The 22,905-nt window shown below is 38.6% G+C and overlaps 1 protein-coding gene across 9 annotated transcripts in view; it reads left to right on the top strand.

Moving 5' to 3' along the window:
• The first annotated feature begins 181 nt into the window (after positions 1-181).
• Positions 182-22,905, top strand: part of LOC110977278 (rho guanine nucleotide exchange factor 28-like) — a 132,995-nt gene continuing 110,271 nt past the window's right edge. For all 9 annotated transcript variants that reach the window (XM_087137040.1, XM_087137044.1, XM_087137047.1 and 6 more), the window contains exons 1-4: positions 182-340; positions 5,777-5,988; positions 18,940-18,986; positions 22,134-22,284. In XM_087137040.1, coding sequence (XP_086993166.1) covers positions 5,976-5,988; positions 18,940-18,986; positions 22,134-22,284 — 211 coding nt within the window. In that variant the 5' untranslated portion in view covers positions 182-340; positions 5,777-5,975. The remainder of the gene's footprint in view (positions 341-5,776; positions 5,989-18,939; positions 18,987-22,133; positions 22,285-22,905) is intronic.

Genomic DNA, 22,905 nt, shown 5'->3' on the forward strand with positions numbered 1-22,905 from the left:
GTGGCCCTGTGGTGTAAACTGAACTACTGGAGCGCCCTCTCTTTGAAAGTCGCGTGCAAAAGTTTCTGTACGATTTATTTATGTCACGTGACAAAGTTTGTGTGACGTCACTCATCGGTGGTATATTCTTGTAGCTGGTACTCAACAGCATGTAATTGTTTCCTTGAAAAGAGATCGAGAAACTGCAAAGTGGTTGGAGGAAACCAGCTAAGGAAAGTGATACCATTATGGCGGAAGAGAGTTCCATTCATAAGCGGGACAACTGGCAGTGTTGTAATACTGGAATTTTGAGCTTTTTAATCTGACGAAGGCTCTGAGAATATGATAAAGAAAATGAACGGTAAGTTAGCATAGAGCAAAAGCTTGAAGTCTTTGCTTGATGTTAAAGCAGGCCTACATGCATTATTGAATTAAAGAGAACATGGTCATGAAGGCCGTCCGGCCTCCGGCAATCGTATTTTTCAGTTCATGCATAGTAATGGTCCGTGCAGTATAACCACGATATCATTTTCGGGAAAAGAATGATGTTCGTATATGGCAGGTTCCTCAAAGTATGGACCATTAGATAATTCTCAACTTTGGGGATTCCTTTTTTCCTGAATTGAACATCAGTTAATTCAACCAATTAACCATGTTAACAGGGGTCGAAATTAACTTCAATGTCCCCGCAGGGCCATTCATCATGGTCATGCCAGGGGGAAATGCACTGCACTGGCCCTCATGAAAATTTGGTGGTCTGGGTTTAGGCCTACTTTGAGAATTCAAAGTCACTACTCCGTGTGACTTTGAGTCAACAAGGTTTTATTTCTCACACAAAGGTGGAGGGACCACCACCACCAAGAAGCACAGCTTGTCAAGTTGGAGCCCCTATACAGACATAACTGGACATGTAAGACAAAAACGTTACATATAAGTCATCTACATACAACAATTAACAAAGAAAAAAATGTTTGATAAAAATGTGAACATACGTTTACATGGTGTTGTAACAGCCCACTAACGCTATGGGGTTTTGGAATCGGATTTTTGTTGTGAAATAATTTAGTGGTGTAAAAATTACTATTAATATAAGGCTACATGTATATTACTTTTAGTTTAGGCGTAAATCAAATTTTCCCTTGTCAGCAAACCCGATTAATCTATACCTCTTAAAAAGTTGGATAATAAGGTCTCAGACCATTAAGATACAGTACTTTAAAAAAAGAGAGATTTTACTCACCAATTTCTTACTTCCACCCATTGACTGTTACTCCGTTCATCGTCTGTTCATGCTGTTCGTGTTTATCAGGTTCCACCCGTGTTGTGCCCACGATGACCACACTTGCTCCGCATCTTGGTTCGACCATTTTCAAAATACCTCATCTGCCGTTTTCGTGATTTGATTTCGCTGAAGACAAATACAGTAAACACAATGACACTATCATTGTAGGCCTGTCTGGAATAAGATACTGGTGTTGTTTTTGCCATAAATATGTTGAAATATTAGGTGTTGAGCTGTGTATCTGTGAAATTTAACGGGAATATACATGTTTCAGAACATTGTTGGCCCTGGTATAGAGTCTTACCTACACATAGATGTACGTATCAAGTTGTTAAAATATACTTTTTCGCATATGACCTCCAAAAGTAAAGTGTGAAGACTTTTCTTGTGATTCATGTCTTAAAAGTTGTAGTAACTACATGTACCAACGAGTAAATCTGCTCAAAGTGGCTATAAAACTGTGCCTGGCCACCAGTACAAAACCGAGAAACAAATTCAGAAAGTGTTAGATCTTCACAGTGATGCAGCTATTAAAATATTAATTACATGTAATAAATATATTTAAGTAAAACACTTGTTCAACCCTCTTTAAACCTAACAGTCCCGAATAGACAAAGTACTACTTAGTAGTAAAATTTAGTACCCAGCCCTGTCGCTTCTAAGAGGACATGACATTATTATTCTCTGACGCCATAAAAAACAATAGAGAAGACAATGTACCATACAGTGTTGTGGCACTATGAATGCATGGTTTCATTACTCTCTGTACGAGTAACAACGGAATAAACCTAGCCAGAAGTAATAATTTGTAGCGCTATATGGTATATGTAGGTCCTTCGGGCTCAGATAGTTACGTAGCATTTTGTAGTACTGAGTACTCTAAGCCAAACAACACCCGGTACTGTTAGGGTTAAAACCCTCCTATGGTTTAACAGCACAAATATGCCTGAAAGCCCACTTGTTCCTCCCTCTTTAATTAAGTGGACCAAATGTACAAATATATAAAAGCTGTTGTCGGCAGCGGGAGAATGTTCTGCAAACTTTGGCTGCTCATACAAAATGGCTGACATTGTCAAACAATGAAAGGGCTGTAATTTGAGTTCAGTTTCTATTCCCCTGTAATCACCACATGTGTAATGAATGAATTGAACATTTTTTTTGAGGAGCTGTAATTGATGTTGTTGGAGTTACATGTAAAGTTAAAAGGCCTTTCAAATTTGAAATAGTTATTGAATAGTTATGTAAGTGCCACCATTACATGTAGTTCTTTCTGAGGTTGACCACTCAGCTCAATAACCTAGATTTACTCTGAACTTATTCAATAGACAGATGGACTATCATGGACATGGTGTTACTCATACCTATAGGCATCTGTATCAGATTACTAGCCAGTTGCCTGTGTAATTCATCTCTCAAGCTGCAACACTGGGTTACTTGTGACACTAGCTGACTTTAGTTTGCAAACCAAAAGCCACAAGTTCTAAACGCTGAAAGAATATCTGTTCTGCCTTGGTCCAGATTTCTTGAGCTGCTGAGCAGCTAAAGTACTCATTCACAAATGTTGAGAGTAAGAATTGGCCTTTAGGCACTGGTGTGTTATTAGCTACCGGCATGTTTAGGTTGGAAAATATGGGCTGATACCAAGGTCTGCTGAGCTAAACCTTGCCCTGCTGCCCAGGCAATTTGTCCTGCTGTGTAGGATTGCCTACTTGGTCTTCACTTTGTCCATTGTGTGAACTCGGAGTTGGGGAAAATTAATACGCTCAGTTCTCAGCAGGAGAAAGGTGGCCGAAGGCAGGCTGACTAGAATTACAGCTGTTTGACTAAATAATGACCATATTTTTGGCTGTATTCTTGAAACATTCTGTACAGATCACACTTGAGCTGTAGTGTGTACATGTACATATGTTTGTACAAGATTTCTGCAAATTTCATGTAATGTAGGAAGTTTCTTTGAAGTGGTATCACATGGTACCATGCAAGGATTAGAAATGGATTTAAAAAATATCCAAGGAATGGGCTTTCTTTGAAATTGATATACATGTACCAACACTGCTAATCTCACCTCTTCAGTTGTTGCAATATCCTTGTCTCATTTAACCCACCATGGACCCATGTCGTGGGAATACCCTGAAATAGATTGATTCTGGTGAAATGTTTCTTATTTGTAAGTTGCCCACATTTGTTATTGGTAATGCACGAGTTTGGGAGAACAGAAATCATCTTTGACTTGCCTGCTTGGTAGACCTCAGTTTATAGAAATGACATTTACTCTGGGATCAGTTCAGGGCCCAATTTCATGGAACTGCTTATCAGTTTAAAAAGTCGTGCTGACTTAAGCAGAAAAATTTGTTCCCCTTAAGCACCATTTCATGGTAACGCTTGATGTGGTTGTGCTGACGGTTGCACGCGTATAGAGATTTCTGTTGTTGCATGCACATTACTGAGTTTGAGCAAATTGGCTGTGCTTGCTGCTTACTGTCTCCATGAAATACGTGGACCCTCTGTCAGCATGTGCTAAGCAGCAGTATGAAAATGGACTCAGAACACTTGCATTGGTTTTTCATCTGTGTGTTGAAGCTGTGATGTACAGCTCTTCTTTTGTTGTAAATCATTTTGTTGCATATAGCCTAGCCACACATAATACATGTACAGTGTATAACACAAACGCTATTGTGCTAAAATATCAAATTAATATATACTCAATCAAAACATTCTACATAAGATACCAGTGGGAATGTTCCGTTGGAGATCTCTTCATTTCAGATCCACACAATCTGTAAACCTGCAGTCCAGTGTAGTTTTACTAGTTTTACTGACAATTTGATGTTTTGTAATTCTGTGTGGGGTGATGTTTTAAACTGTCACAGCAAGCACATGCACAATGTACATGTATGCATTGCCTCCGTACATGTACATGTAGATTCTAAGTTGGCTCTAGACCCTAAAGTGTATCATATGTACATGTACATGTAACTACCACAAGGCCTAATACTGTACATGTTTGTGTGTGCAGTACTCAGGTACATGTATGTCATGTTTTCAAGATGTATTTTTGCGTTGGGAAGATGTAAATTATATATAACGGTTTGCCCGTACCCAACGTATATTAATAAGCACTGTATGAAAATAGTTCGCGGTACCCGCTGCTTCATTTGACTCGGACCGGCCAGCCGACCCCAGCAAGCTCGGTGGTCGAGTGGTTAAGACATCTGCACTGGTGAGCAGGAGGTCGTGGGTTTGAGTCCCACCCGAGTAAGCTTGTGAGGTTTTTTTTCGCAAGTTCTCGGACAAGCACTGAGCATACAGTGCTTATTAATATACGTTGGGTACGGGCAAACCGTTATATATAATTTATGTCATGTTTGTTGATTTTTGTCCTCATCTCAGGTAAATTCAGTTACTTTCTTTAGTGGTACCGGTACCTGCATGTGTGTGCATTACACTCTACATTGTACATGTATATAAACAGTACTGTAGATGTGCTGTTATGATGGGGTTTTCCCAGACGAAAACAGAAATGTACAGGTGGTACACATAAAATGTTGAGGAAACATCAGACACAACTTAGCACCATGCACATTTAGTTATAAAATCAAAACATGTATGCATATTTTACAAGATGTGAGTCATGGGCTTGCTTGCTCGCTTTCTGCTGTGCATAATGCCCGTTGTCCCCCGTCTGAAATGATTTCAATTCCTGCATTTTTTATTTTTAATTTTTATAAATTTTTTTGCAGATTCATGCAAATATTCTCAAAGAATTGTGCCCATTGTGTGTGTATACAGGTACAGTATGTACATATACATTATGGGCATGTATGTTCACATGTACATTGTACCTTGGTGAATAAGAATTAATATCATGCATATAATTGTTCTTTTGAACTCTCAGGTTCATTTTGTTTTTTAAAACTTAAATCACATCCTGTCCTGTAGGCATTTAACCATTTTTTGATTTTCATGTTTGTATTACAGGGACTGCTGCTTTTCAACAAGGCAAATATATGTACATGTAGGCCTACATCTTTTCTCTATATTTGACATTAAATTTTAAGAGTAAAATGTACCTGTACTTTACTGAAAGCAATAGCTATTGTTCTTGTCTGCATATCCAAACCCAGTCCTCCAAAGATGCATGTAACATGAAGAAAGTGCCTGATATTGACATCCCATGATGTGGTTGGTCATGTAATATTCATCAGTTTCTTTGTTAGACACACACACATTACACCAACGTGAATGTACCGTATCTCACCACCCCTGAGGCTTAGTTTTTGGTCGGCTGTTGTTAGACTCATAATTAACGATCTTACTAATGTCTTGGTCTCACATCATGTTTTTCCCTTAGCATTATCCATGTATTGGCTTGCATGTTAGGGATTTGAAGGGAAATGATACAGAGACAATGGAAAAAATGTTGCCTTGTGATTTTTCTGTTAGAGTTTTGAGGTAACATTTTTGCAGTGAGATTGTTGATTATACCGTGTTGTTCTTTATGTTTTCCCCATGCAGGAATTCATGGCTGATGTTCGCCATAGGAAAACACAAAGCATTGGAAAGGAAATGATCAGATGTGCGGATAAAGCACTGGTGGTTGTAAATTCCTGGTAAAGCCCCTGCTCAGTGTGAGCTGTCACAATTGAGCATTTCCCATTCCTTCCTGGATTATCGGAATATAATACGGTACTTGACTTGGAAGGAATCCTCGAACATGCGCAACAAAGGTAGGTTTGCCGTCTTTCGTAAATAACTTGTTGTGTTCTTTTTGCACTGGTATTCTGAGAGTGAAAAAAACTGTAACAAAATAAACATTCATTCCAAATTAATACCAGTTCAGGTTAAGAATAATTTAAAGTTTGTGACAAACAATATCTAAATGTTTCAAGTCATGTGAAAAAAACCTGAAAGTGAGGCTTCGAACCCAAAATAGTCTGGCACCTCTCAATTTAACATTACTTTACATTATTTAATATGATACGTTCCAAGAGCAAGAACACCTGCACGTTTATAACCCTCCAAGGGTGTTTGCACAGTATGAATGTACATGTAGAAGCAGAAAAAGAAGGAGATGTCATAAATAATGCCTTTATTGCAATACTGTACACTGTTTGACTGCTAACATGATTCAGGTTGCTATTGTTTCCCTATGATTTTTATGCTTTTTATTAAGATTACATGTAATTACTTCACACTTTCCCTCTTATGAAGTGCATAATATGGAGCACCTTCACAAGAATAAACAATATATGCCGCTCCCCCCTTATGCCTTTTTTGGGAGGGGAGGGTGTTGAAGTAATATACATGTAAATGTGTACAGTTGTCTTCATTCAGACTCAAAGCTAATAGTTACATGTACGTCTTACTGAGTAAACAGCAACTTTGTCATTGCTGGTACATGTACAAGTATCTTGCATGATACATGTACATGTACATATATGTGCATCAAACTTGAAATCTCCACTCTGGAACATTTCACATCGACTTGCCCTACTCCAACCGTGGGACAGAGATTTGGGGGTTTGCTGTAGATAGTGTTCAACAATGTAAGTTTGCCCCATTGTTCTCCCTGGTTCAGGGCTATAACAGACAGACAAAAGAGGGAAAATAAAGCAGCGCAGTTTATAGCTGTCAAACAAACCCACATGTGTATGTAGCCTTGAGAAACTTGGTACATGTATATAGACTCTGGTGTGGGTGTCTGTGAGCATTTTATGTGCATTCTTCCTGTTCCATTGGCGTGTGTGTGTGTGTATCTCCTGGGAAATTTGTCAGGAATATTTGGAAGTTAATGTAGTTGCAGTTTGGATTTCAAACAAAGTAAAACAAAAGACAATTCCTTTTTTTGTGGACGATTTTTGATTGCATCGTTGACAAATCAAAGGAGATGCCATGTCTGCAGCAGTGCAGGACCATCATACTCAGGCATGAGTTTGAACTTGAGCGTGTGCGCGCATGTTAGTGAGTCACAACACCCTATTGGTCTGAGAGAAATGCAACACGGACACGTGTACATGTACCACATGCGTGCGCACAGGATGGCCCCGCAGTAACGGCGTCTATGGTTATTCTGGTCGCCGAATGTGTCTGTAGAAATTAAGTAGCATTGATTGTTTCATTGCTCGAAGGGTTATGTTGTGATACAGTGGTGTTTGTTTTGTTTTGTTGTTCTAATGTTTACTGAATTTGATTTTTCTTATTTAAATCAGATGAGGTAAATGCAGAGTCATTCACGACTCCAGCCAGGAGGCATTCTTAAAATTGTACATACCGGTATTCCCAGAAATAGACAAGCAGTCTTGTATTGTTGAATGATATCACCATTAGCTTGACTCAATGTAAGTTTGTCATTGCCAATTGATGCATTAGTGATAAGATCCGAGGAATCTCGAGTGATTGTTTGATTTGAGCAGTGGACATTAGAGAGTATTTTGTTGCAGAATTGTGCGTGTCACTCTTGGTTTCTGTTGCATCCCGGAGGGTTTAACATATTGGTATGATTTCAATTTGTCACACAAACGTTTATAACATCTATTTGCTTTTCAGATTCTGAGATGCCAGAACTCAAACCAAGCGTAGAATGCTTTTTATTGTTGCTTTGGAAAAGGAAAATATTTGAAGTGCCATAAAGTATCCTGCCCTGGCATTACTAATCCCCTGGTGTTACAAACGTGGTATGAATGCACAGGTATTCTTGGCTAAACTTGATATTTGACTGGTACCCGAGTGTAATAATAGACACAGCATGGGTCAGTCTGGGACAGATACAGTGGTACAGATTGCTGATTTTTTTTTTCCATTTCACTTTTATTGTTTTGATCCTGGCACAAAACTGGGTCGTGTTGGGTAAAACTTTGATAATGCAGTACAAAAAATGCATGTTGTAAGCGTACATGTACATGTAAATAAAATGAAAAATAAACTGTTTCTTGAAACTTTCAATTTTGTGAGGGGGGTACTTTTCGAGGGGTACTTTGTCGTTGGGTATAAGTTGCATAAATTCAGCAAAGTTTGAACCGAAACCTCGGGTTAGTCTTCAGTTTGGATTTGTTGCTTTTACAGGATCGTTTTAGCCACTCTGATTTTGCAGTGCTACATGTACACGTTGCCGCCACATTGAGGAGTTTCGTGCTCTTAAAAACGGCTAAGAAGCATCTTGCTACAAGAGCATAGTTTCATTAACAACCTCAAAGGGTTAGAAGATGATTAAGAGAGATTGTTGTTCTTCATTTAAAAAACCAAGTACAGGCATTGCACTTTGTGCCTATACTGTACGTGTATTGTGGATACACAGTATAAAGGTTACCATGACTTTAATCACTCTTTCCAATCAATTTTTCTTCTGTAGTTCTACATGTACTAATGTGCACACTCTGTGATAGAGTTTATGCCTGTGTCATGGTTGTAACAATGCACAGTAGCCTACTGATGTACACATGTACATTGTGAGTCCTGATGCCTTGTACATGTAACTGAGGTATGAAAATGTTGCGATTTCACAAAATAAAGTGTATTGTGATACTTAACTCTGAATTAACTCTAATACAAAAAGACTATTTCCGATGGACTATGAGGACAACAAATCTGTTGGTGTTAATAGAAGTACACGTATCACTGTTGCAATCCTAATGGAATTACAGCAATAAGAAAGATTTTTCTGTATAGCCAACATGACACATAGTGATTTCCAGCAACTGGTGGCAAGAATCCCCGCCCGTACAAATATGAATTGTAATTACTCCAGACTTTTAGGCTTTATTGCCATGTTGTATACACGTAAAATTCTGAGAAAAAATACGCAGTAATCTGTGCATTTATGCATACAAGGTACACATTACGTCAGACAATTGCCATAATTACTGTAGTTCAAAGTTCATGTGTACATATATGTATTTACATAACCTCAGAATCCTGGTACATGAACCTTTACTTACATGTATTTCTACTGTCTGGTTTTAAACCAAGGGTATTTTATTTGCAGGCCAAGTTCATGGCGTTGCTGTGCTTAGTGACCAGCTCTTTCCCTCTTGAAAAAAGAAAAACCAAAGAACATTAACAGTAAGTGGGGGAATATTGAAGTTTATACACCCACTGTGTTTGTAAAAAGAAAGCCAGGTGTTTTATATTGACCCTTGTGGCTGGAATATTTTCTACAACACATGCCAAGTTCACAGGCATTGTGAACTATTGGGGGCTTTGAAATAAAAAGAAAAAGTAAAATGTATAAAGTGTCATCAGAAACCAGTGGGAGAATGTAGAGAACTTAACTGTGTACCTTCAGAAATTAATGCAAATTAATGCTTAATCAGCTGTTGCCTTGTGTTGCAGGTTTTAATGTTCTGTTTAAGTTCACTTTGGAAAAATTGAGTGTATTCTGTTCACTGTTCAAATGCTATCATCAGTCTCTGCCTTTAAACTTCTGTGCAGAAAGTTGTTGGTTCATACAATGTATCCCACCCAAGTACATGTACATATACATATACATATATGTACATGTAAGCTTGTGAATTTCTTTGAAAGCCTTTTGTCAACACCATACATGTACAAAATACAAGTCGGGGAACATCTCTATGGCACCAAATTATTAAATTAGTGGTATTGTACATCCTACAATGAACCGTATTGGCGGGGGGACCCAATGTCGGTCAGATTCCCCAATGTACAGTGTACCTGTAGTGTATTCATTTGAAAACGTTAACCAGACTCTGTTCTATGATTTCAATTCGACCCCCAGCATCACCTGGTACCATCTCATTAAAAGTTTCAAATGTGTACAATACGTTCAGGAATACGACTAAAATTGGGTACCCCGCAAATACATGTACAGTCTGGTGGCGTGGATATGATGAAGTTTGTGTTTAAATAACTTTCATTTTTTTTCTGAAACTGTTGCTTGCAAGGAATGACTATCATGCCATCAGTGCACAGTGTTCACAAAAAGGTTGACAGTAATACATTGTATTTATTCTGTGTTCTACATGTGTATGGTTAGGTTGGTACTGCAAGATACATGTACCATGTACTAGTATGTACCAGTACACATGTGTAGAGTGCTTGTCATGCCTGCACACCTACATGTGCTGTACCGTTACACGTACACGCACACATACAGTAGTGGTGTTGACTAACTTGAACCCTGCTTGAACGAAGTTTGTATAGGAATTTGATGGACATAAAAACTGGACCCCAGGGGTTTGTGTGCTGATCTTGTCAGGATAACCTTTTCACAGCGACCGGGTACCAACATGTACTGTACATGTAGGCTGTAAAGTAACCTGAAAGGCCGTATTGCAAGGATGGAGGGTATTTTTTTTTTATTGGTGGACTGGAGAGTACTACCGGTTGTAATATAAACTTTGTTGTTTTCATTTGGTTTGACTGAGCTTGCCAATAGTTACCACAGCTTAGCAATGATGATTACAGATCTACCTGTCAATACCAGGAGAATGCCCCAGGCCAGGCTGTGTTAATACTGGTATTTGCCCTGAAGTTGACTTATATGTAATACATTAAGCTACACTGTACTTTTGTACATGTACGTAGGTGACTGTAACATTTTTCATTGAGTTTATGTGAGGAGAATGCGGTTGGTTTCACTTTCACCTTCCATTAATTTACCCTACCCTTCCTCAACCACACAGAATTAAACAGTAGTAAAGTGTTTAATTCTGTGGGAATACACTGTAGGTCTGGTAGGCCCAGACAGCTGGCTTTTGCATTGGTTTTGGCATACCTCGGAAAAACTCCAACAGCCTCTGTGCACAAAGTCCCATATGGGTGTTTAACTTTGTGTGAATGGGGAAGGTTAGGTCCAGCAACCATTGGGCAGTTGGGGTTAAATTAAAGTCTTTTTGAGGATACCAGGAGGCTGATGGCCCGTTCATATGAGTTCTGAAAACACGGGTCCCTTGCGATGAAATGGTATACACTGTAGATGTCACAAATGCAGGGATGTCATGTTGTGTAAAAGTGTATTCCGGGCAACCATTCTCATGATTCCGGTGTGTTCATCGCACAGATCACGACCTCCTCCAAAATTTCGCATCAAATTATATTGCAGAATCCATGTGATTATCACCACATTTGATTATGTGAATGTAAACTGCATGCAATTTTTTGGGGGGCACTGTGTGTTGAAGCCATTACGCATACAGACCTTTGATTTTGCCATCGTGCGAAATAAAGTTTCATGAAAATGCACAAAATATACTGCCCATTAATGATAGCTTTGTTGCTATCTGGTTCTGTGCAACATTTAGCATCATGTGTTTTATATTCCAGGGGCGGAATCAGACCTGTAAATTTCAGGCCTTACTTTCCCTAATGAGAATGGGTCTTCCAGAGCCGTGAATGCTAGAGAAGGTGAAATTATCTGTTCCATGAAATATTGGACTTAACTTTCCTTTGTAAAAATAATTTTTTTTAGGGCTATTTAATCAGAAGAAAAATTTTTTTACAACACTTTTTGAAAACGAAATTGAAACCTGACATTATAAATCCAACAACCATCCTTTCGAGCAGTTGGTCTACTCATTCGTAGAGGGAATCTGTCATGTCATAAACTGCCACAATCAGGCACTCTAAGCTGTGTTCACATTGGCCTTTTTTGGGCAAAACTTACAGAGACTGTTGGCAATTTGACAAACTTAAATCCAATACAGACAGCTGGACGAACATTGTGTATGGCAGGAAACTTGCTGGTACTGTATAATTCCACCATTCAGATAATATCGTCATACCAGAGTTACAAATGTACATGTAAAATGTGGCAAAATGTTGGATATTTGCTAATTTCTGCATTCTATCATGTGAAAGCCTGCAATTTCATCACAGGCATACCAGTGCTTTGTGGCAGGCACCTTGTGACACCATCGCAGATGTGAGTTTCCAGCACGTGTAAAAGGGCCTTCAGGGTGCACCACTACAAATAAATTCCCATAGACAGCCATGATAAATCCCCACTCTTCGCAATTATTTTAAAAATACTCACAACTCTCACAGGTGTCCAGGCTGCACAGAAACACGATGATCGACATGTCCCCTTTCATTTTCCTTTTAATTTTCGGGGGGTTGACCAATGAATTTTTGAGAAATTTTCACCAGAAGCAGACCACCCCTAAAATGAAGAAAATGTCCCTGCCCAGAAAAGGAGCCATTTCGAAAAACATCCCTCTGCAAAACGGCCAAATAATGCCACTTTCGGACCCGACTGCACCCAAATTGCTCAGAATTGGGATCCCAAAGTCCGGGCCAGAGATTCAGTGCCGTATTTCTCCAATTCCTCCATTTCATCATGGTTCTCGGGAATTTCAATATAGAATATTTTGAGTGTATAACTTTTATTAATGAGCTCGGCGGACATATTTCGGGCCTTTTTGCGAGGGTGCACCCTTCAGTGAATGTACAAGTACATGTGCATATACATTATTGCCGACTGGAGAACTTTATGCTCACAGATGAAGTTCAAGGCATAGAATTCAAGATTGCTAAGACAAGGGAGTATTGAATTAGTACCACTCTAGAAGCAAATCAGAAGAGTTCTAGTGATGTATATGTACATGTATGTATCATTTCAATGTACTACATGTACATGTATATACACTGTACATGTACTGGTAACAGCACACAGCCCCAATGCCTAATAAAAAAGTTGCCTTATATACAAACTTAGCTATGACCATCACTGTAGTGCTTAATTTTAGCCAAATGTTTACACTTTCTACATCAGCTTTGTAACAATAGCCTTCTGCCCATTGTCATTCATTAACTCTGAATGGATTGATTCCTTTCCTGAAGCATGCTATTGTCAATCCCCATTGAATAAGGACAAAGAGAGAAAACATTGTTTATATTTGAAGAAAACTGACAATGGGAGTGTTTTTTTAAAGTAAAGGTCATGCATAAATAATCTTTAGTTGTTTGGCTGGTTAAGGGGAATACACATGTCACATATACTGTACCAAAGCTCTGAGCATGACCCGTTGGGATAGTGAAAGTGTTGTAGTACTGTATATATGAAGTAGCATTTACATGTACAGAGGTTGAAGTTCAGTTGTTTTTTTCATGGTAGCCAGCAGGACCAGCACTTAGATAATTCTACACATTCTGCTGAAAGATCGATGGTCCTCTAGTATCTCACAAAGATGTCTGTTTCATAATGTTCCCTTATGTACATGTATGAAGAACTGTTCATGAACTTCACTGTCTTAAAACTGGCCCTTTTCCAATTCAGTTTGATTAGACAGCTTTTGTATCTTTGCAGGAGGGGGAGTAACTCCCTCCGAATTGCCACATGTACCGGAACATGTATGCAAATCTACCTAACCCTAACTTCTACGCCCTGAAACATGCAGTGATGACACTAATGAGTTGCACAAGTGGGCAACATACAATGTACATGTACAGAATGACCGCAGGTGGAAGGCCTGATTTAGTCCTAACTATCATCAGCAAAATACGCATGTATGTGTGTGCCCGCTCCACGCAGCCACTTCGGAACTCGGGAAATGTAAAAAAAGAAAAGAAAAAGGAGGGGGTCATGAAAGTACATTGTACCTTCAGACAATATGTCTCACAAGTCTCATAGAGACTTCTGCAAACCAGTAAAAAGATGGATAAAATGGTTTGCAACAGCCATGCACATACATGTACATGTACCAGTAGTGTGAGATTGCTGTGGAGTTTGTGAACTGCCACGGTGATCAACAGATACCATGATTGCATGCCATGATCTCCACACTGGTGCATTGTCTAGGTTATCGCGTAGACTATGGTGCAGCAGACAGTATACCTATCCTTTCACACGAATGTCGTCATGGATACCTTGGTACCTCCAGAGAAAATTGAGAAAAAATCACCAAAAATGCTGGTCATACTCAAGCATCGGTGTGCTCTCACTTGGTGGCTCTTTTGAAAGATTTCTCAAGCATGAGGAACATATCAAGCTTTGTGAGTTTTTGACCTCGTGTGAAAGGGGCTTAACCCTAACCTTCCCCAACCACACAGAATTAAACAGTAGTAAAGTGTTAAGTTCTGTGGGGATAGGTCTGGTAGGCCCAGACAGCTGGCTTTTGCATTGCGTTTGGCATACCTCAGAAAAACTAAGTCCAACAGCCTCTGTGCACAAAGTCCCATAGGGGTGTTTAACTTTGTGTGAATGGGGAAGGTTAGGTCCTGCAACCCTTGGGCAGTTAGGGTTAAAGAGACAGTTGGGGAAATGTATGAAAATACCAGTACATGTACGTGTATTGTACCACATTGCACCTGTTTGCTTAAAACACCAACTATACCCCAGTCATGACTGCACAGTCTGTGTCCTGTGCCCATTAGATGTATGGTCAGGCATCACATCATTTACATGTACATACATGTACATATGTATTTATATGTACGCACATGTACATTAACCAGTTCCCTGCAAGGCTCTAACACATGTACTTAGGTTACCGGTATGTTACATCATGTACAGGGTGAGCTTCCCTGATGATATTTCAGTCAGGAACTACAGGTATCATTGTGGGTTTTGGTACCATGTTCTTTGCCTCACTCCAGACTTAAACTGGTTTCCCTTGGCCAAATATTCCGGTAAATGAGAAAGGACATGATCTTTGCCCTTCGAACTTTGAAATATTCAGTGTTTTAGTCTTTTTGGTTTGTTGAAAACAAGCTCCCAGTTAATGGGAAAGTCGGAGAAGTGAATTGTTTACTGGTACATGTACATTTCAGTTTTAACACTTTTTAAGAAATTTACGCACATGCAGATGTAATTTTATGGCTTGTCCATCTTCTCTGATACACTTACAAGGATACATACATGTGCTAGTATGTATACAGCCTCCACCGGTATATTTATGGCACAATGTACATGATGTACATGTAGACCTACATTTATGTACATGTACATTGTTATACCTGTCCAATTTCTGTGAAGGCATTTTCCCCCAGCTACATGTAAGGTACCTGAAGCACTGGCACATGTACATGTAGTTTTTCCATGGTACTGGCAGTGGTAGGTGGAGTCACCAGCAAAGCCCTGATTTTGCAATATAATATAACCTTCCCCTATTGCTGTCACGTGGTTCCCATAGCAACAGGTCAGAATTGGGTCACCATAGCAGGGGAGTTTCCATCCACACTAAGACCAGTAGAATGATGTGGCTAGCTACAGTAGCACAATGGGTAATATAGATACAGTGTAGGTGATAAGAATTGTCTACATCTGGGTCAACAGATGAGTGTTTCTCTGATTCTTTTGTGCGTACATGTACATGTACATCTACATGTAATACATCTACATGTAATACCTGACTTCAGACTGAGAAACATTACCAGGACATTGCCCATTGTATTTGCCAAGTTCAGAAGTGTGCTGTTATGGTGACTGAAACTTGCCATAGGGAGTACATGTACATGTACATGTACATGTACTGTATACATGTACATGTACCGGTACATGTATTTGTGTGGATATACCGGTATGTAGGCCCTATACACATGTATGGAATTTGCTATTTGCTCTCCTGAATTTTCATAGAGAAGATTGCTAGTGGGTGAAAACAAATTTTCATCGGGGATAATGTTGATGCACATTGTAAACCTTATGAGAGTTTTGACCCAGTCTTCAATGTGTAATCATACAACCACAGTAACATGAGGAATACCTAACAGTGACTCATGACAATTATTTAATGCACATAATTCGTAAAGTTTCCTTTTGCAATTTATGCACTTCCCACATAAGTATTGCATTTAGAATAGGAAAAAGGATAAAGGTCCACCTGTAGTTTGTGCATGGAAATTAATCCATATTGCAATGATGCAAGTTGGCACCAGTCTTGTACATTCCAGGCCGTTTGTGCCATACAAATACTGTACTCATAAACCAGCATGTGTACAAGTTTACACAACACCCATCTTCAGACATGTGCATAGGCCCTACATGTAGCGGTACATGTGTACATGTACATTGTACATGTACAGCTACATGTAAGCCCTAAAAATATGTATACATATACATGATCTACCAGTACATGTACTGTACATGTACATGTAGGTTGTTCCATAATGCACATTTGAACCCTGCAATTCTACATGTACATGTACATGTACCGGTATGTACCTGCTACTAATGTACTGTTCAATGCATGAGGTCACATGAAAACTTAGTATAGTGTACAATGTACATGTACCGTTATGTTATTTGACACTTGTACGCACCACAGGGAACTAGGTCCTAGAATTTGACATTTGTTGGTTACATGATCCTGCAGTGGCTTCAACCCTTTGTACCACATACAGTATGTACGAGCATGTACATGTACAGGTAGGATAGATCCTTGAATGTCTACCCGTCTCACTATGGGACCAAATTTGGCAACAAGCTTCCATGTTCACGCTCTGCTACTGTTACAAATAACCCATTCAAATGCAATTGAAAGTTGGTGAACAAAGTTACCTGGTTGTACTTTTTCAGGATTTCCTGAAAAGTAACCCTTTTCAAAGCAGTTCAATACCTGTGGAACATGCAGTTTTTAAAAAAATCTGAAAGCATTTTTTGCTGCCAGTGCCACCATTTCGACAAAACTGTTTGACCTTTTGTAATATTTAGCAGAGTACTTTCATCTGTAATCAGACAGGTGAATGTATTCTCTACAGAGGTCTGAGGTAATGAATTTGAAACTCAAACTGTTTTTTGCATTTTGGTTGGGTACCTAAGGGAAGTGCCAATATCAATTATAGTTATGTTGGCTCAAAGTACATGTACTTTAAATACATGTACGTACATGTACATTGCAACTCATTAATTAATGCTTTATGTACATGTGCAGCCTCATGTACGTACATGTACATGTACATGTGTGCATATCTTCACCCTTATCTGTCATGTCATTTTTCCCTGTCCCATCAATTTTAAAAATCACTGAGAATGGAGAATGAGTCTTAATGTTTCCCAGGGCATGCTGGCGCCTGGTGGTAGTACTTAGTTGTAGTACATGTACTCATCTTTCACTAACATGACACACTCGGGCAGGAGTGTGTGGCAGGAACATCACGATACCAGTACATGTACATGTCGAGTGTCCTTCCAGAGGTTGCATATTGTAGTTATATTAGGTTTGTGTTAAGGTAAATAAGATACTTTGAAGAGGTTTTGAAGGATATGCATAATGCATACCACAGTCCAATTTTTTTTATGTTTGCCTGTATTTTCTTGTGACCTGATGCTACCCGTAGTTTTGGAAAAATGAATATTGCTGCAACCATCAAACTTACTTTAGAAATGAAAAAGATTTGTGAAATCATAGGCTAATGTACGTTTGATCAGCTACATGTACTTTTCGTCAACCACTGGTCTATTTTGCCTTGTGGTCTAGATACACAAAATACCAGTAGTTCCCAGATACCCAGCAGAATTGACAAGTAATTGACTCATGGACACTGACTGAACTTGGGCTGTTTTCCATTACTCAACTTCGTCTCCGTCTGAGGCTTCATTCCCAAAACCAATCCCCGATAGTGGGCCTGAAGTGTTTAAATCAAATTGGATTACTGTAAGTTTTGGCTCTCTTGCATCTTATTTGATGTTTTGTGGCACTATTAGACTAATTAGTGCACTTACAGCTTCAACGTCAGGTAGTAAAAAAAACAGTTGAAACCTGAGACAGAGCCATGTTGAGTATTGGAAAATGGCCTTGGGCAGAGACAGGCCTCTTGTTTGCAACAAGTGATTGCTGTCACAAAATATTTGCAGCTTTCAGCAAAAATCATGTACATGTACCAGCACTACATGTAGTAGCTCCCAGTTTTTACGCCATTTGGCCCTCCCCCAAGAGTAGGCCTTTACAGATCGGGGCACGTGGTCTCAAAAGTTGCCTCCTTATTGTTTCACGATGGAAATATTGTCTTTTTAGTTTGATACTGTGTCCAGTATGCTCTTCTTCAATGTATGAATAGGTTTGATGTTCTTTGGGTCTCAGCTTGTTGAAAGTGCAGTTTTAAGGATTTAACATTGGTCAAGCTTACCTGGACAATCGAGGGCACTGTTGCTATGATTTCATGCAGGGAAGACGCTGTTCACTTTGTGCCTTTATCTGTTGAATTCAGAACCCAAACCCTGCTCACTGAATTGAAAACGTTTCTGAGAAAGGGTTGCTTCCATGTTTGTATACAACAGTAAATTGCCAAAGAAAGGACGTTCAGGACAGCAAAATGTTACAAACCAACAGGTTTTGTGCTCAAATCAGTGCAACATTTAGGCTTTCTTTTATACACGTACATGTAACATGTAGTATGGAAATTAAGGCCCCCCCCCGAAAAAATTGAATACCTTTACTGTTTAAAATGGCAAAACAAAAATTCAAAATAAGATTAATAATTTAAGCACAAAAGTTTATATGTATATGTAGGTTTGAGGAAATTTACAGAACTGTTACTGTACATGTACCGTATGGGCACATGTACCTACATGTACATGGGCCCTTTGAATTAAGAGTGTTGTCGATTTGTAGATGTATCTTCAGTGGATTTGATTCACTCAAGCCAAATTTTCAGTGTTTGCTTTTCATTTGATTTTTCTTTGATTTCCAGCCAAGTACTGTTACATTGTATTGCATGTTTAAATCTGATTTTTGACACATGTAATTAAGAAATAAAGTGCCTTCCTTTATTTTTTCTCCCAGGGGACAATTGTCAGATGGCTTTCTCACCCAAAGAGTCGCCAATCTATGTAAGTAATTTAATCTGTCTTTAGTACTCTCTGTAGAGGGTCTGGTTTCTGACACTAAGTCTTGAGGCTTATGTTCAATTCTCCTGACTTTCAGCTCACCTTACACACAAAGTATTTTGTTAAATTTCCCCGTGTACGTGACCATGACATTTTAAAACGGTACTTGGTACGCCAGTATAGTCACATTGTGTTAAAAGTCTGTAGCTGCAGTCACAAGGAAATGGCTATTGGGAATGACACATTTTGCTTACTGCTTGGTTTTATTCATGGAAGGAAATACATATGTCTTCATACGGTACATGCACATGACGTGCTTAGGTATCCTGTCTGTATACATTCAATGCAAAGTACATGTAAACTCACCAACAAAAAGGAAACGAACTCAAATATTGAAGTACTGGTAGGCCCACAGTATAGATTTTTGTTGTTTTAGGTTCCAGGAAGGTGAAATTTATTTTGACCTCAGAAATCATTTCTGACATTTAAGATATAGTGAAACTTTAAACATGTTATGGACTATGGAACCCAACAGAAAGTTCTACTGGTATTCAGAACTTCCTTTTTATGGATTTTGTAACAAATAATAGGTCATATGTTGATCAACTTAACAGCATTTACATGTACATGTATGAGCTTTTGGCTTCAATTAAAAAAACAAAATTATATGTTATTAGTTCAATGTGAGGTTGAGAACTAAAAAGCATTACTTAATTAAAAATTAATTGTACCGGTAGTAAAAATTGTATGTCAATTTTACTTTAAAAAGGGCAATGCCACAGATGGAAAACATACATGTGTGGTTTCATACTTGTACAGTGTATATGTACAGTACCTTTGTGTCCGATTTTAATTCAATTGTCAGTGTACCGTACATGCCAATTTCAAGGGTGTTCCAGGTTTTGGGGTTTTCTTGCAATTGCCAATTGGCACTTAATTCACACTTCAGTGATGTCATTGTGGTCTGAGCCTTCACAGTTCGTTCTACATCTGAAGTTGCGCGAATTGTCACTAATATGTCGTCTCGTGGCATTGCACTGATAATTCTCAGTTGTAGTGCTTGTCAAAAACATACATACCAGTACATACATGTAATGCTCCACCATTTTCAGCAAAGCTACCCATTTCTTGCAATACATCAGGAGTTCAACTTTTGAGAGAATTCCTTGACTGCAGAGTGCATACAGTGTATGTGCACCTTGAAGGGTTTATGATGTGAATTTCACTTGGGAGGATGATTTGTGGGAATTCTCTCAAAAGCAAGGAAAACTATTTGACATCCCTTTTGGCTACTCTGTTTGGAGAGTGCACTTTTTAAATATTAAAATTTTCCCATGCTTTTCCTTACAAATGATGCCCCTGTTACTTTGATACATGTATAATTGGAAAACATTTTTCATTTTAGGGAGTTTTCTGTGCAAATTATGCACCAGAATTTTCCCATATATGAGTGAGAACTGAGAAACTTTGCTCTCTGCATTACTGTCATGTACGGTATAGACACAACAATCACTGAAGTTTTTGTTAAAAAGTAAGAGTATTTACAATCAGAAACAATATCCCTTATTCTGAAAAATTTTAGTGCAGAAATGGCTGTAAATAATAGAAAGTGTGCACTATAAACAGTAAACAAAAACAGTTTCTCATTATATTCATGTGAACGAATGGGTAGTACCGGTAGCCCACCATGTGACTTTCATTTCATGGACCTGTTCATCACATGACGCCACAGCTAGTGCATATGTGTACATGTACCTACAGCACAGCGGTGCATGCACACAGACACTTAACTTTAAAAATGGTTAATAGCATTAATTTTTCATAGTGAATTTATCAGCCCTTTCTCTGCTGGGACACTTCTAGCAGCACCACTCTCCAGTTGGAAGCAGCTGCTTAATTGAAGCCAGAGTCTTTGCGTTTGATTGGCCAACTGATAATGCTCTCTACCAGTTGTGAGGGAGAATAATTATGATCACATTCAAAGAAATCTGAGCAGATTAATACTATTTACATGTATCTTTGTGCTGTTTATATTTTATTGTGCTCCAAGCTTGGCAAGCTGGAGTTGGCATATTATGCTTATGAATACAAGGATGATAAACTGAACTCCATGGGGTGCTGACTTCTAGGTTGATTAAGGAAGGGATCCTGGTATAGCATTTCATACCTAATAAGTAACCTGGGTACATGTAATTCATCTCCAGCATGGAGGGCATCTGAAAAGCCAACCCAGTCAGATAATGTACGAACGTGTATACATGTACATGTATATTGCGCTCAATGCGTGGGATGTCAGTTTTCTCCAGAAGTGAACTTTTGTCGCACCTTCTTCCAACTTCTAAATCAGTGAGCAAGAAAAACACCAACCCTGTAACTTAACCTCTCCCCCGTGCACATAAAACCGTTTTATGTCTTTTTATTTTGGCATTCCAACATGCTGTAATTTCTTCCCTCTCCTACATGTACAGGTACCTTTTAAGATTTTCATCACAAGTTTTCAGACAATTAAAATACCTTCCAAATAACATCTGCACTGTTGGAAATCAAGGGAGGAGGGTTAGTTATTTCTTATACTGCAGACAAGTACACTGACCCACTATTGCAAGAATTTCTGGGAACAATTCTTACTCTTTAGTATATGAAGGACTGTTGTGTGACCACAAAGCAGACTTCTGTCTCTTTTATACACATTGTACACACATTGTGTACTGGTACATCTTATTTGTGGCAGATTTGGCTGAATTCATGGGATTTTGTCATATTTTTGTCAGATTTTGCCGATTTCAACATGATTTGTTCAGCGTAGGCAATGTAATCAGCTAGTCTTATTAACACAGCAAATAAACATTCCGTTATGGTAAAAAACTCCCCGTGGGAATGCTCAGTAGATTGACACGAAGGAATGTCGCGGTAAGTTTCCACGTGGCCGCATAAGAAAAAGTCCAATGGAAACCCAACTTTAAGCCATTTTGTGTACATGTACTTGTACATATATCAATTCACACTGTCACAGAAGCTTCATGTGCAGCATTTTTCATTCTTTTTCTTCAAGTAGATCTATGGGTAAGAATTTAGAAAGCTGATTGTTTCATCACAACTTCCGCTAGTAGTTTGTTTCTTTGTTGGCATACATGTATCTTTTCTTGGCAGGGTGGCAGTCAGATGGTGGTTGTATTCTCTGAGACGGGTGACCTTCCCAGTGAAGATGCAGAGATCTTCTTAGTGTTTCAGGGAACCAAGTCTAGGCATGTCACTGTAGCTCGCAGATTGGACCACAGCTCTGTGAAAGCTATCATTCCAGGTAAGCAAATGAAAAAGAAAGATTTTGGAGGAATTTTTGGACATGATAGCTGTGACTTGAAACTTTGATGAATGAATTTGTTTGAAACGTGTGTATGTATATGTACATGTATGCCCTTGAAACAAATCTGTTCCAATAATTTTCCAAAACCATTTACATGTAAATGGACCCCTTGATAGAAAAGACCTTGTTTTTACACATTTGTATTCCTTTTCAGTTTTATACAGGAAGAATGTTAGTCACAGTATTCAGTATTTAAACAAAACAAAACAAATTTTACACGATGGTCGGCCATGTAAAATTTGTTTTGTTTCAGATACCATATCTATTAATAGGCACCACTTTTTGTGTGTGGTGTGTACACATGTTGTAGGAGTCATTTTGTAAAAAAAGAAAACTAAATTTCTGTTTTCTCAAAAACTACATCATTCTAGTTGGAAATATTTTACAGATTGACTGAGACGATTATTTACTTTCTTTAGAGATATTGAAGGGTTATTCGGCAGTCCCATTTTTATGATTTTTGCCCAAGCTGTCTCCTACATGTACCTTTGATTTACATGTATACATGTACTAGTACATGTATGATGTGTGTAAATGTGTAGTATAATCAGAGTGTAT

The sequence above is a fragment of the Acanthaster planci genome, linkage group LG05 (genome assembly GCF_054643075.1).
Source record: "Acanthaster planci isolate LZ-2023a linkage group LG05, COTS_SCS, whole genome shotgun sequence".
Taxonomy (NCBI): Eukaryota; Metazoa; Echinodermata; class Asteroidea; order Valvatida; family Acanthasteridae; genus Acanthaster; species Acanthaster planci.